At 41.3% G+C, this 15018-nt stretch overlaps 1 protein-coding gene across 2 annotated transcripts in view; it reads left to right on the top strand.

Annotated features, from left to right (window-relative positions):
- Window positions 1–15018, top strand: part of LOC101845130 (alpha-taxilin) — a 38325-nt gene that overhangs the window by 1653 nt on the left and 21654 nt on the right. The window contains exons 1-5 of one of the 2 annotated variants that reach the window (XM_013088656.2): window positions 9335–9422; window positions 11222–12255; window positions 12887–13046; window positions 13616–13814; window positions 14817–14956. In XM_013088656.2, the coding sequence (XP_012944110.1) occupies window positions 9384–9422; window positions 11222–12255; window positions 12887–13046; window positions 13616–13814; window positions 14817–14956 (1572 nt within the window). In that variant the 5' untranslated portion in view covers window positions 9335–9383. Of the gene's footprint in view, window positions 1–9334; window positions 9423–11221; window positions 12256–12886; window positions 13047–13615; window positions 13815–14816; window positions 14957–15018 lie in introns of those variants that run through there. The other variant, XM_013088657.2, reaches the window with a different exon arrangement.

Genomic DNA, 15018 nt, shown 5'->3' with positions numbered 1-15018 from the left:
TCTCTCTCTCTCTCTCTCACACACACACACACACACACAAAGGATTTCTACCGGGTCCACAGAATTCTACACTTAGAAGTGTAGAATTCTGTGACCGGGTCTGAGGTCTGAAACTTCCCGAAATCACAAAAGAGTTCCCCTACCGGGTCTGTATACTTCGTGACTTTGTTCCCGGTTACCAGGTCTGTATACACTTCGTTTTTAAAATTGCATGAAGGATTTTAGTTTTTGCTTTAGGATTGACTAACTATAAATAATAATGCAAAATAGGTTACTGCCAAGGTCAAGCAGTCCTGTTTTCTTGCAGTACCTTTTGAAGGCATTTTCAAATTAAGTATAGTCCGGGAACATTGCCCTAACCACAGCTGAAGTATCTGAATATTCGACATTTAAAAATCTCTAGCTCTAGAAATTGAATTCGATGCAAAAAAAATGCTTCTTCCCAGTCTTCGCTGAATGGAAGATGACGCCTAAATCTCGCAAATTTACCAAGAAATCTCGAGAACGGAAACCGTTCGGAGAAATATAGAGATCAAGTTTATTTTCCGGAGCGTTCTGAGAAATAGTCACTTCGTATATAATTTGGTAGTCATTGATTGATTGTGACAGAGTGATGTGACAACTAACGCTGCGTTTATGTAAATTCTAATTGCGACAGAGTGAGTCTGTGACAATTAATGGGGCGTTAATTGCAACAGAGTGGCTCTCTTTTTTTAGTAGAGGTTTTACGGCGCTCGCAACTGCATAAGGTCATATGAGCGCCAAGGGGTGGATGTCAAAAGAGAAGTCCACTGTTTCACCTCTCTAGCTTCAAATGCACCAAGTCTGCTTCGACTATCAAGGCACCCCGGAAATAGCGGGTCACAAAAGTGTGACAAACATGCAAAAGAAGTAGAGGAAAAATGACGGTGGTAAGGATAAGGAAAGAAAAGGCAGCAGTTCCCTGTAAACTGTTGCAGTTCAGGCACAGTTATATAATATATTATAATGAGCTTGACATTGAATAATGAATCAGCCCATGTGGAGTTACAATTCTGCAGTACTTAAGAACTCGAGATGTTAAATGTCCCCTCCTTTGGGAGTGGCCTAAAGACACTTCAGTCAGTAGCATCGCCCCAGGGGTGAGAGTGGTTCTGATCTAGTACAGTTTACACATGATCATTATAACAATGCATCTAGAAGATTATTTATTTCGTGAAACTGACATCAAACTGACAGCATGTCCATACTAGGGCATGCGGCTAAACGTAGAACGACGGATCTGTCTAATTGGCGGCTAATTTTAGTAAGTGTGATGTCATCACATCCTGGGATACCCACAGACTAGTTTTAGAAGGCCTTGGAGATGTAGATAGTGTAGTAGAGAATCTTTGGAGATACCGCATGGAACGACATGTTTGGTCAGTGGCATGACGTATTATCCGTTGTATCGATGTGTTTCGCACGATAAAATTTCACACTTGCAGCAACTGCAACCTGTCAACCATGCTCTACTGATTGGTTACAAGGTTTCTGGTGTATATTAATAACATTTCAGAATTCCAATAGTGATGCTTGAAATCGAAACACGGTAGATTAAGCACGCGCCCCCAGGCGCTATTAACAATACACGACAAAAGAGATTAATATAAGCGCCACACTCTTTAAGTTCGCCTTCTGAACTGTTTCAGATGATTTGTTCCTAAAGGCAACAAAATTTTCTTCTTTAAATTTCGCAAAAGTTTTGTCAAATTCGTCGTAAGATTTGAATGCCTGCTCTAGAAAGCCTTCCATCTTGTCAGGCGGGGACTAGATAAAACTAGGACCTAGCTGGGAAGCAAAACGGAAGTTGTAGAGATATGTTATTCATCTATGCAAAAAAGAGCTCCGTGTTCGCTCTGTCGCAATTAACACCGCGTTAGTTGTCACAACATCACTCTGTCGCAATTAACTACACTGCCAAATAATTTATCAATTTTATCTCACTGTGACTGATAATTATAATACCAATTGATAATGTATTTTCGAGAAAGTCATGGCATGAGTTAGAGGTAGACATGCACTTTCACACTTTCACTTACAACTTTGTACTGATCAGGAGTGACGGGGAGGGGGGGGGGGGGGGGGGGGGGGGGGGGGGGGTTGTGTGTGTGTGTGTGTATGTTATTAACTTGATTTTGTGGGGTCAAAAATTTGTGGTGCTACTTATCCTCAATTATCTTTTTCTAATAGGTGAATCAATGTCACCCACCCCATACTTTGCACAGCAGTTTGTATCAATTTGTCTTAACTGAACTGAATCATATTTTTCCACAACATTTGAGACTAGATTAAAAAGCTTTTTCTTCGTTAATTTATATAAAATACTACAAATCTCCTTCAAGCGGAAAATGAAATCGTTCACAGCACTTGCCGCTTCTCACACACATATTGCATACACGCATGGCCTACGTCACAACTCACCAGTGACAGTTTTTAGTGGCAAAACTAACTTAGTTATAAGAAATTAGTTTTATAGTGAACACTTTTTTGCGCTAAAAGTTCCCAAAACTTGCGTTCAATAATCATTTATAATCTTTTGCGATTAGAAAAAATGACCGACTTGCTTTTAAAAGCGAAATGTACTATTTATCCTAGCTGTTAACCTTTTACTTTTAAAATTTGTTGAAACCACCCACTGGGATTTATTATTAGTATTTATAAAAGAATTTTCTTGAATAGAGCTAACAAGTGTTTACAAAAATCTTGATCTGACAAATTGATACAAGTCAATGTGCAAAAACTTTAAAACTGGAACGATAATTTAGGAGATATGACAATAAGTTGCACCATGAATTTTTTACCGGTCTATAGATTATTTATCTGACTGTAATTATTACACCTGAATCGAGAATAGAAAGTGTAATAAAAGACCTGATTCAAGTTTACATGCACTCACATTTTCACTTTCACATAAAAATACTCCAGGGAAATAGTTGTTAGAGATGTCATACACATAGAGTAACTTTTGATACGATACTGGTATTGAAGAGTTTTGTCTTGGTATTTGTTCAAATAATTCCTGACTTCCATAGTTTGGGAAAAGTGCTTTACACAAATTTTCCTCACTTCACCCAGGTGGAAATGGGTACCCAGCTAAAGACAGCAAAAGAACTTGTCATAGTGTTAGTGTTTTAGTGCCTATAAAATGGCAGCTTGCACTGTGTGCTTCTCATGATTTGAAATTGAGATTGTTTCGGAATACTAATACACTATCAGGTCTGCTGGGGTAATAATATAGATTGTAAGGCTTTCTGTTGAACAGGAATTTGTGCTCTATAGAAAACAAATGCTGTCTATAATTACATTTATTTGCTGTTTTAATTTGAAAATCTATAGAAATTTCCTCGGTTTTAAAATGGGGTTGATGACCACTTTTTAAGGAATTCATAGTGGGTCAGTTTGATTTTGGCCCGAGTCTGACTCTGGCCAAGATCACAGCATGTTGCTGATTTATTGATAATAATTTTGGTTTATTTATGTTTTTGCTTGTTTTAGATGTGTGGGTTTTTTTTTCTTGTTTCGATTTTCCGTGCTGTTCATATCGATGTGGGTGGTTGGAGGGTGCCACTGATACCTGTCTTACTTCTTTTGTTTCTGTCTGTCTGTTTTGCCTTTTCCCCTTGCTGTGCTTTTGTTAATTCAAATACGCACCATACAATATCACAATATCGTTCCAACGTTTTATGGGTTTCAGATTCTCGCCTTCGGCCCATTGTTTTGGCATATTTCATGTTCTCTTATTGTTATGATGTCGCGTGGAGTGTGTTCTTTTGGGTTTTTTTTGTCTCCGGGAGGCCGTTAGTGGATGGTTGGTGGGTACTCTGGTGTGGTTTGCTCTTTCTGTCTTGTCAAACATCTATCGTCCTTATCTCGCCTCCTTTTTTGTGTATGTTACTCTCTTGTAACACATCTATTCTTCGGCACTTATGTGACCTTATTATTGTGTTGCAAGTGCTGTAAAACTCTTATTAAAACGTAACTAAGGAGGCTGTTTAAAAAAAAACTAGCATCTAGCTAGAGTGATAGAATGGGTTGGGTCCTCTCGTCGGAATGACTTATTTTATCAAGTGTCTGATCAGTATCTCTCTATAAGAGTGCTGGCGGGTGGTTGGAGGGCGCCTCTGATAGGTCCTACTCTATGCGTAATTAGGGCGCCTAGGTCCTACTTCTTAACTTTCCTTTTGTTCATTCTGTCTGTCTGTCTTACTTTTCCCCCAACACTAAATGACCGCCACTGACTCAAACTCAAGACAAACAAAACAGGGGTGCTGTGTTTCCTCCTCAAGGCAGGTCGAAGTAGCCTGCCTTCTAAATGATCTAAAATGTGTCAATGGAGGCGGAAGAAAGCATTTTGTGCAGTCCTGATGAAAGTAAAGCATAAGAGTCGTCCCTGGACCTAGCCGGTGTTGACTGTTAGCGTGTTGTGATGCTCCTGGCCTACAGAACACGTTGTGCACTGTTATTCACCCCCACATGCCGTCAGCTCCAATGGCTTCGTGGTGTTCTCATCTTCTTACGTTTCTTTTGGTAGCATCGGAGAACTGTAGCAGCTAGTCTTCCTGTACCAGGACGCGTGTTCTGTGTCTCTTTGTCTGCCCCCCCCCCCCCTCTCTCTCTCTCTCTCTCTGTCTCTCTCTCTCTGTCTCTCTGTCTCTCTGTCTCTCTCTCTCTCTGTCTCTGTCTGTCTCTCTCTCTGTGTCTCTGTCTCTGTCTGTCTCTCTCTCTCTCTCTCTCTCTCTCTCTCTCTCTCTCTCTCTCTCTCTCTCTCTCTCTCTCTCTCTCTCTCTCTCTCTCAGGTAGCGTGCATGCATAACAGGCGCACATCGTACCTTCCTCCCGTGAGTGCTAGAATTGCAGCATATTCAACCATGTGTGTTTGCGCCCCCCCCCCTCTCTCTCTCTCTCTCTCTCTCTCTCTCTCTCTCTCTCTCTCTCTCTCTCTCTCTCTCTCTCTCTCTCTCTCCGGGTGTGATGCTTTGGCAAATAATGTATAACTAGATTTTACACCCACAATTTTACTTGAGTTCAATAGAGTTGAATTGTTTGTTGTTTGTTTTGTTCCACAATAGCATCTATTTACCCCACAGGTGGATGGCTAAAGAAGGGACTAAAACTTCTTTCCTTGTGGGGTTTTTTGTGTGTGCATTTTTTGCAAGTATACGTACGTGCCTGTATGTGTTTGGTCGAACGTGTTTGAAGAAGGAAGGAAAATCAAAAGTGTGTTTACACACATGTACTTGTAAGAGATGGGGAAGATGGATATGCGCTTGGGGTGTTTTTGTATATTATTGTGTTTACGTGAGTGTGCTTATGTTTGCCGAGAGCTGGTGATGCAGTGAAATGCTCACGAGGCGCTCTGCCGTATGCGTCTATTTGTGTGTAAGTGTGCGTGTGTGTGTGTGTGTGGATGCTCGCGTGAGAGAGAGAGAGAGAGAGAGAGAGAGAGAGAGAGAGAGAGAGAGAGGGGGGGGGGGGAGGAGGGGTTGCTGACGTCCACACCTGTGTGTTCCACACGCATGGCATATGAAGAGCAAACCTTTTCCCCCTTTCAAATCAAGGGCAAAGTGTAGAGGGCTTACGTTTTGACACAGAACGCTCAAACGGGAATGGATGCGTGTTGATGTGAGGGGGGAGGGGTTAAGAAAGTATGGGGCTTGTTATTATGATCGTCGGGGGTTGAGGGGGGGGGGGGGGGGCACTAAAAAGAGAAGCACGTGCAGAAAGGACAACGGAGAAAGAAATAGGTCACCCTGGATGACTTGGACCGTGTTTGCTTGTAGAGAGGCTTTTTCTTCATCTTTGCTTCGTTTTTACTTCTTTTAAGCCTGCTGTGTTGTGTGGGTGTATATTAGCAAGGAGAGAGAGAGAGAGAGAGAGAGAGAGAGAGAGAGAGAGAGAGAGAGAGAGAGAGAGAGAGAGAGAGAGAGAATCAATACACTATGTAATTTGTGGTTAAAATTTTGATTTGGCTACCGTCTATATTATGAAACTATATTATATGCCATAACGATATATATGAAGCGATAGACGTGTTTCACACAACGTACTGTTCCTCTGGATTGAAATAAAATGTATAGTGATGAACTAGTTGTAGCGATGAAAAGGGCTTCAGCTTTGAACTGTATCAAACCATAGATCGACCTTTGTTGAAACTCTTTCCTCCCTGGGAGCTGTTAAGCACATTATTGTGGTTTCGAGTTGCACCCTCACTAAATTGGCCGTTATAATTGTGTTTCACCATATTACTGTAAACCCTCTCTGACCATACTCAACGACTGCTTGTATATAAGTTATGGTCATAATAAGTTGCGACAGTGCCGCAAAAGCCCAAAATCAATTGGTGGCTGGACAAACGGGCTAGCTTCTAACCCAGATTTCGGGGGTTTTCAGAAATCTTGACATTCAACAAAAGTGGGCATTGCCCTACCTATAGGAGAAATTTGGTTTCATTGGTGTGTATATTTGTTTTTTGTTATAGAAAAAACTCTCCTTGTCTTTTATAGAAACTGAACAAGGGGTAAAAACTTTAACTTCGGTAAAAACTTTACCTTCGATTTTCTAAAAACCGCATTTTTCGGGATAGCCCCCTTGTGCTTAAAAGCGACCAATTGAAACCCTTAGTTGTATTGAATAGAGAAAAAAAAAAGATCTCTCACGCACGCGCACACGCACGCACACACGCACACACACACACACACACACACACAAATAGACACATGTGCGCGCAACAAGGTACGGGGCCGGCTGATGCGAGTCTTTTCTTTTTGTGATCCCCACAGGATCGTTTGACAATACATATACCCTGTGCATATTGCCTATTAAATTTGATACAGTCGGGGCCAGCCCGATTTTCTTTCATAGAATAGTCTTGACAGCTTTGCGAGTGGGCATGGTCTTGTGGCCTTCTTCTTTCTATTATTGTCGGTGCTTCTATTGACGTACCACGTTCTTAACGAAGAGTGGGTGGTAACTGGGTGCCTTTGGTAGGTCCTACTGTTTCCCCACTTTGTTGAATCTGTGTTGTCTAGCTCTAATAAATGAAGCCGATATGCTGCGTGGGTGGTTGGCGGGTGCGCCTTTTCTGTCAAACATCTGTCGTCCTTGTCTTTCCTTCTTTTGATCGTATGTTACTCTCCCAGTAACCCATATACTCTACGGCACCTAAATTACCTAATTTTGTTGCAAGTGCCATAAAACTTTGAACTAAACGATGTGCTGCTCTTTTCTCAATCTAAATCTGGGGGCTCTCGTGGCCTAGAGGTTAAGGTGTTGGCCTCTCATTCAAAGGTCCCGGGTTCGAATCCGGGTAGCGACCGAAACATTTTCTTCTCTAAAATAGTCTCCTTTCACCTCCTTTCCTGCTCTCTAGCAATGTTCTGTTATCTGCTTTCATTTCCACTTTCTGCCCCCACCCCCTCGCCTCCTTTGCCCCCTCCTCTGGGCTCCTGACTCTTTATGCAGCCTTTCTACTGCTACTCCTTGGTTCCTCCTTACTGCTGTCTTTCTGCCACACCCCTGATCTTCTGGTAGGAAAGATCTACACCTAGCCTTCTCGGACAAGGGCGAAAAATCTCGGAGGGCCCGTGTGCAAGTTGCGCACGTTAAAGATCCCTTGGTGGTCTAAAATCGATAAGAGTAGGCTTCGGCCGCCACCCGGGCAAAATTCAAAATTTCCTACCAACTGGAAATATCAGGGGTGTCCCGCGCGCTCATATGACCTATGCAGTTGTGAGCGCCGTAAAACACTTTACAAAAACAAAACAAAATCTAAATCTGGCAGAATCAGTTGCTGTGACCAGCCGTTAACCCTGCATCTCGACGAATCGCCGCTTACACTACTGTGCTTTTCTTGTGGGGTTTTTTTTTGGACAGTGTCGCACGCAGTTTTAGGGCGTCGTGGTGTGGTTTGCTTCTGCTCCTTGTTTTCAACATTACTGTTGTCTTTACTGCCGGGTGGTTGGCGAATGCTCTTGTTGTTTGGTCCGTATTTCCTATCAAATATCTATCGTTTTTACCCCTTCTCTTTTTTGTGGTATGTAACTCCCCAGAAACACCTCTAATCTTCGGCTCTTAAAATTTGATCTAAAATTGTTTTGCAAGTGCCGTGAATCTCTTACTTTCTTAAACGATGCGCTGCTTTTTTTCAACTGAAACAAATCTGGTGGAATGTGGCAGTTGCTGTGACTAGCCGTTAACCTCATCGCAATGAATCGTCGTTTACACTACTGTGCTACGGTACTGTGCTTTAAAATTTTTGGCAGTCCCACACACAGTTTGAGGGCCACGTGGAGTGGTTTGCTTTTATGCTCCTTGTTTTCAACGTGACCATGGTCATAAGATAACCCTTTACAGTACTTTACTGGTAAAATGTAGACATGATCATGCTGACTCGCCGTTACCTGCCTCCACTAGGTCTCCGGAAGGTCGGTCCTCCTCGCCAGGTAGGCCAACGCATTCCGGGAATCATTCTGATCTATTATCTCCAGAATCTGCCTGCCGTGTGTTCACGTCCTCTCTCCTCCCCCGTCAGGCAGGCTTCGCCAGTCCCCTTCAGCTCCTTGTTCCCCTGGGCAATACTGCTATGCTAGGATCCTGCTGCCGCTACTGCTACTACTACACACACACATACACACGTGCGCACACTCACACTCACACTCACCTGGTTGTATGTAGGGGGGAGTGAAAGGAAAAGACGGGCACAAAAGAGAAATAGTGGGGGAAACTAGAGCACGTGGTTTCAAACTGTTACACTGTATATCCCTCGTGTGTAACTAGTGTTGGATTAGTTTTCAATCCCTGTCCTCCCTACTCATCAGTTTCAGTTCATCTGTTTTGCTTCATTTTCTTTTGCTTTTTTTACAATTTCATTTTGAAAACATGATGTTTCATAATTTCGTTTTAGGATTATTTTTCCTTTTTTAATCTGACGTAAGGAGTGGCTTTGCCACAAGTTCCAAGTAAAAATAAATATCTCATGGTGAATTCTTAAAACGTGAACTTGTCAGGGCTGTTACTAACTTTGTATTTAATATAATAGGTGTTCAGCACAGGCATATTAGGTGATCTTTCATGACTTACTTTGTGGAGTAATCAATTTATATCACTTAAGTGTTGTTTCCCAAACAGGCCTCTCAAAAAGATGTGTATTGTGTACCGTCTATGTTTACCTTCTTCACTCAATAAGTATTCAGCTGTTCATACTGATTTTGTATCAGTGATATTCTTTCACTTTTTTCCTATGGGAATTTAGTGTGTTTGTACTGAAAGACATAGATGATTATTTTCGGGCCTCAAGGCTGGAGTGAAAAGTTCCAACAATGTGAGGAAACTATTGACTTTTCTATTGTGCACATTGTGACAAAATGTGGAGATGCCTGAACTTCTTTTGTTCTGAAAATCAAGTGAGTTTTATAAATGATGTCACCCAGAACCAAGAAGATTTTTTCTTTATCTTTGTCTTTGGCTGGGAGTTTTAATTCTTATAGATATGTGCACTCTGTACAGAAGCTGAATACCAAATTTGGATTTGAGGGCACACAGTTTCTAAAGCTTGTTTCAGCATTGTAGCCAGAAGTGTTTCTTTTCTGTGTCCTCAGTGATTACACCTGTGTTTTTTATGTCATACCTATTTTTGCTCGTGGAATTGCATGCAAAATTTCTGGAGTCTGAATCCCATTTGAGGAAATTCATTTCATGGGGCATTTCTGTCTTTCTGCTGAGAATCCATCCAACTCTGCCGAGTTTGACCCTGACAAACAGACAGACAGACAGGGAGCAGGCAGCGCCCTAATGATGTAAATTATGCTGATGAGTTAAAAAAACCATTTACATTCAATCAGTCAGTGATTACACGGGTGGTTGAGAAATATTCTGTCTGGTCTGCCCTTTCAACTTTTTTTCAAGGGTTACTGTTGTCCATATATATCTTGTGGGTGGTTAGCAGGTGCTCTGGTGTAATTAGCTCCTTCTTCTCTATCAAACGTTTATTGTCCTTATCTCTCCTCCTTCTTTTCTTTGTAGATTACTCTCTAGTAACCTCTTTAATCTCCGGCACTTATATGACCTATTTATGTTACACTGTTAGGTGGTTGGAGGGCGATACTGGCAGGTCCTACTTCTTTTCTTTCCCTTTTGGTGTTTTTCCGTCTGTCCGTTTTGCTTTTCCCAGCACTGAATGACCATTATTGTGTCAGTGTGCCTCTCTTTACTCAAACTACAAACTTTGTGACAGAACGTGGTCAAAGTAACAATTGTGTTGACTCACCACAAACATCCTGAGTACTTTTGAAATTGTCCAGCTAGGACAGCCACCCATTGTAGAGGAGTGCAGCGATTGCCTTAGGTGAACGTTTTGGACAGTCATTATTACATTTTTAAAAATGTAAGGGGGGGCAAGTTGGAAGGGAAAGTAGTCGTTTGTTCAGGTGCACTGATTGTCTTGGACATGTGGTCAGGGTTGACTGTAGCCTTACCAGGCCAAAGTTGTTTAATAAACACAGGTTTGCCAACAGTCCCAAATATACCAGGACTGTCCCAGATTTGGCAATCGGAAATTTGAGAGGATGTTTTAGCCTACTGCACCAAAACCAGTCCCACTTGATGATATTTTGTTCATTGTTATCTAATATAATATTTAATGGTAGGTGTCCTGGGTCCTTGATTAGTGTTTAAACAAGTTGACAAGCCTGTATATAAATCTGTAATTTCTCCCATCTCCTTCCATGCAGTATGTTTTGGATTAAGAGGTAACAACTGGGTGCACTGTGTTCCTGGAGGAGGTATTATAACCCATTTGTTGGTAACGAAAACCCAAATAGCTCATGCACATCTGTGCAAGATGCTCATTATTGATTGGATGTTCTTCCATGTGCTGTTTCTACCTTCTTTTTTTTTCCTTCTTCTCTATGCTAAGCTCTGGGTACCAGTGTCTGTCATTTAGACATTCAATTCCAGTGTTTGTGAAATTTTTATTGACTATCTCTATCTTTATGGGAGGACATTGCACCCCTCTCAAACAGAGTTGTTCCCGATAGACATGGTCAAGGCTTGCCTTCTAAATTATCTAAATTATGTTGATGGGTGCATAAAGCACCTACATTTAAATTTTTAAAAAATTCTTCATAGCATATAAGGAAGACATGTCTGGTTTTGTGCATTTTATGGTGTTTTCTCATGACCCATTTTCTCCCTTTGTCCACAGACCACGGAAGAAGTATCTATTTGTGGCAGCCCAAAACAGGTGAAAGTTGGACATCGTCAGCCAGAGGCTAAAGCAAACTCTGTGGGTTCTACACAGGCACCTCCTGATTTTAAGGATACTTTGGTCTCCTGTACTGAGCAGTTACCTAAAGAGGAAAGGCACTGTTGTCCAGATATTCCTGAAGGGTGTCGAGAAGATAGTGTTCCAGTCATAATAGATTCTGCTCCCGACAGTGCTGAGCAAGAGGAAGAGAATTTAAAGGAAGCTAAACCTTCAGCCCAAGAAGACTCGCACATTCTTTCGGAGGAAGACGGTGTCCAGGCCGACTTTGAAGAATCTTTGGTGGAATTTTCGAGTCAGTCCAAGACAAAGGAATCACTTTCTGGTTGTACGCAACAGCCACTACCAACTGAGGGTTGTGTTGTTGAAGATCTAGTCTCTGAGGTTCAAGTGCCATTAGTGCAAGTAGAGCCACTCAACGTGGTTTGTTCAGAGCAGGAAAGAGATACTACAGACACCAGCGCAAGTGACATCTCGCTCCTCAAACAATTAAAGGGTGATTCAACAGCAAAAGAACCTGTGGATAAGTCAGTCGCAGCTGAAGAGTCGAAGTTTGAATGCAAACCTGAAGGACAAGACAGCTCTGAACAAGTGCAGGATTCTAGGACAGGTTCTATAGAAACAGAGGTTATTAGTGACTCTCAAGAACTGGAAAAGATAACTGAGTGTGATCACAAGGAAAGAGATTTGGCAGACACTGTTGGTGAAGTCAAAGACAAGAAAGATTTGATTCAAACCAGTGAGCAGACATTTTGTTCCCATAGTCAAGACAGTGACGATAGAAGTGCTTTCGCTAAGGAAAAGGAAAGCTCCATAGAAGCTTGTACAAGTAAGGAATCCGAGGAGCAGAAGATCTCCAAGATGTCGACTGGTGACTCTACTGTAGAGACACAACCGCCACCAACAGAAGCCATGAATGGCATTGGCACTCTGGACACTGGCAGTGATCTTCTGGAGCAGGCTGCTAAAGAATGGTATGTTGAAAAGGGAAGGGACCTGTTTCCCTGTTTGTTTCACTCTTCTATTGATGTGGTGTAGGCATGTTGAGTTAATAAGCGGGCTAGGGAGAGCACATTTTTCACTTTTTATGTTTGTGTGTGTGACATTTACTCTGAACTCAAATTAAAAAACCAAGGAGTCCCCTGTTTGAATGAAATCATGATATGATACGAATCTTCAGGAAAAAAATTTGTTGGAAATGATACTCTTTGCAAATTGCTAATTGTTATAATATGTGATTCATAGTGGCAGTGACTAGATATTTTCCCAGTTGTAGTTGAAAAAGGAAAAATACATTCAGTAGTTTGTTTTGCTGGAGAAAAAAAACATCAGTGGGTTAAACATTTGATTCTGGTTATGACAGTGGGGAAAACTTCATTCCTTTTTTTTTTCTTTCATGTATTTCTAACTCTAATTTCTTTTTATTTATTGTGTTCCCTTTATAAAAAAAAAAAACAAGGGAAGAAGTGGGAAGTGTTTGTTTGTAAAGGTGATTTTTATTTGGACAGATGTAGTTGTTTAGGCATGTTCTATTGTGTTAGCAGTCAGTTTCTTTAAAGGTGTTTTCCTATTGATCATAAACTAAAAAATGTTCTCCCTTTACAGCCTAGATAACCAGGATACCCTTGCTGCTGACCTCTTGGAAGATGTAGACTCAGAAGAGGATGAGGATGGAGATACGGATGAGGGCAATCTGGAGGCAGCAGTGGCTCCCACCAACACCCCGGTGAACGGGGACTCTGGGCAGGCCTCTCCTGTCATGCAGGTATTGGGTCCTGAGATTGTAGTGTACGGGTGAGGGGGGGGGGGGGGAGGTGTGTTGCCCTTTTAAAATTTTGTGGTGTTCGGGTTTGCCCTTAAAAATTTTTGTGGTGTTCTTTATTCTATTAATAATAACAATATAATAATAAACATTTCTAAAGTGCCCATTTCCATACAGTACAAATGTAGGCACTTCACAATATCTTCATCTTAACACAAAAAACATATTTATGCATGGATGTGCATACATACACTATTTGGATTTACATTAACTCGTAAGGAGACTTTCATACATATACCATTACAACACAATCATTGACTATTGCGAGTCACATTATGAACATATAAGAGTACTATGATCATGAAAAAGATGGACTAACAATCAAAATGACATTTCATGAAATATGTTTTAAGAGACGTGGATTTGATTCACACTCAGGAAAAGTCTTATTTTGTAGAGCATTCTTGGCCCTGATAGAGAGGGTTGAAACAGCCAGCCTCTAAAATAACGTATTTATAATTTGATTTGATGGGAACGTAAAGCATTTACAGTCAAACAATTTGTCATTACAGAGTAGCTCTGACAGCCTGAGCGATGATGCTCAGAAGCAGCAGAAAGTTGCAGCCACAGCACCTGCTGGAAAGACAGTCCTCACCATGGCACCAGGAGCAGCAGCCAAATCAATGGCAGACACGAAGGGAAAAATGTCTGCAAGAGAAAGCAAGAAGGAGGAGAAGAAAAAGAACAAGAAGAAAGAGGATAAAAGTATAGGTGAGTGCTAAATTTGCTTTTGTCTTCTTTTAGGGATTTGTTTTGATATGAACTGCTGAGACTATCAGACACTGAACCAAAGCAGTGTAAAGAATTTAGTTATTGAATGGAAACTTATTTTTAAAAAAAATTATTTATTTAAAAATTGTTTTTTAAAAATATGGTTTCAAGATGAAAAAACATGGGAGAGGTGCAGTATGGAGTGGGAACTGATATCAGAATGTCCAGTTGTCTGCATTTCCATTCATATCTTAAGGGTATCAAATAATAAAAAGATGAGCATGGGACTCCCTGTGTTAACATAGTCCTGTTTCTGGATTTTCTGTGAGTTGCCCCATCTGGTTGATGTTGGTTACTACTTTTTTGTTGTCTGCGCCTTTTAAGTTAAAATATTTTTTTGCTTGGTTTTGAATTGCTGCCTCGTGAGATAAGGCTGTAATAGTGGCTGCCTTAAACTGTTCCTATCATCAGCATTCTTTCAAATTACAATTTTATGGTTGTTAGAGCTGTCCGAACTCAACTTTCCCAAAGACCTGTCTATGACGCCAAGAATTGCCGTAAGCTTCTCTTCATTTCCCACCCAGATTTTGTTGCTGCTTTAACTTGCATTGCAATGGTTGGGTTCTTCTCCTTGCAGACAAAAGACATGAATGTGATTCCTTGGTTGTGGAGTTAATTTTATCTTGTGTCTCTTCCATTTTTCTGCTGGAATGTTGTGTCCTACACCTCCCCTGTTGGTTGCTGATGAGCTTGGTTCAAGCAACCTATCTCTTACGTGAAGTAGATTACTCAATCGAACAACCTACTCTGAGGACCGCCTGCCCAAGACCACTTACCACTCCTTCCCATTGCATTTTTACAATATTATAATGACGCTGTAGAAGAGGATCCCTTGTCTAAGATGACCACTTTTCTCCCTGACAGTGAGTGGTTGACTTGTATGTCAAATGGCTGGTAAAAAGTTTTTGTACAATTGTTTTTTCTTCTAAACTTTGTTCCCAGAGTACATCCTCCGAGCCCTAAACAGCCTGCAGAGCCCTGAGGAAAAGCTGGCTGCCTTGTGTAAGAAGTATGCTGACCTGCACGAGGAGCACAGGGTTCTGCAGACCTCATTCAAGACCCAGCAGAGAACAATGGCCGTGGTGAGAATCATTAATAATAATTATAATAATTTCATTTATATAGCGCATATCCATGCTCAAGA

This window comes from Aplysia californica, unplaced genomic scaffold, assembly GCF_000002075.1.
Source record: "Aplysia californica isolate F4 #8 unplaced genomic scaffold, AplCal3.0 scaffold00783, whole genome shotgun sequence".
Classification (NCBI taxonomy): domain Eukaryota; kingdom Metazoa; phylum Mollusca; class Gastropoda; order Aplysiida; family Aplysiidae; genus Aplysia; species Aplysia californica.
Note: the sequence above shows the minus strand (reverse complement) of the source record. Positions and strands in the feature narration are given on the sequence as shown.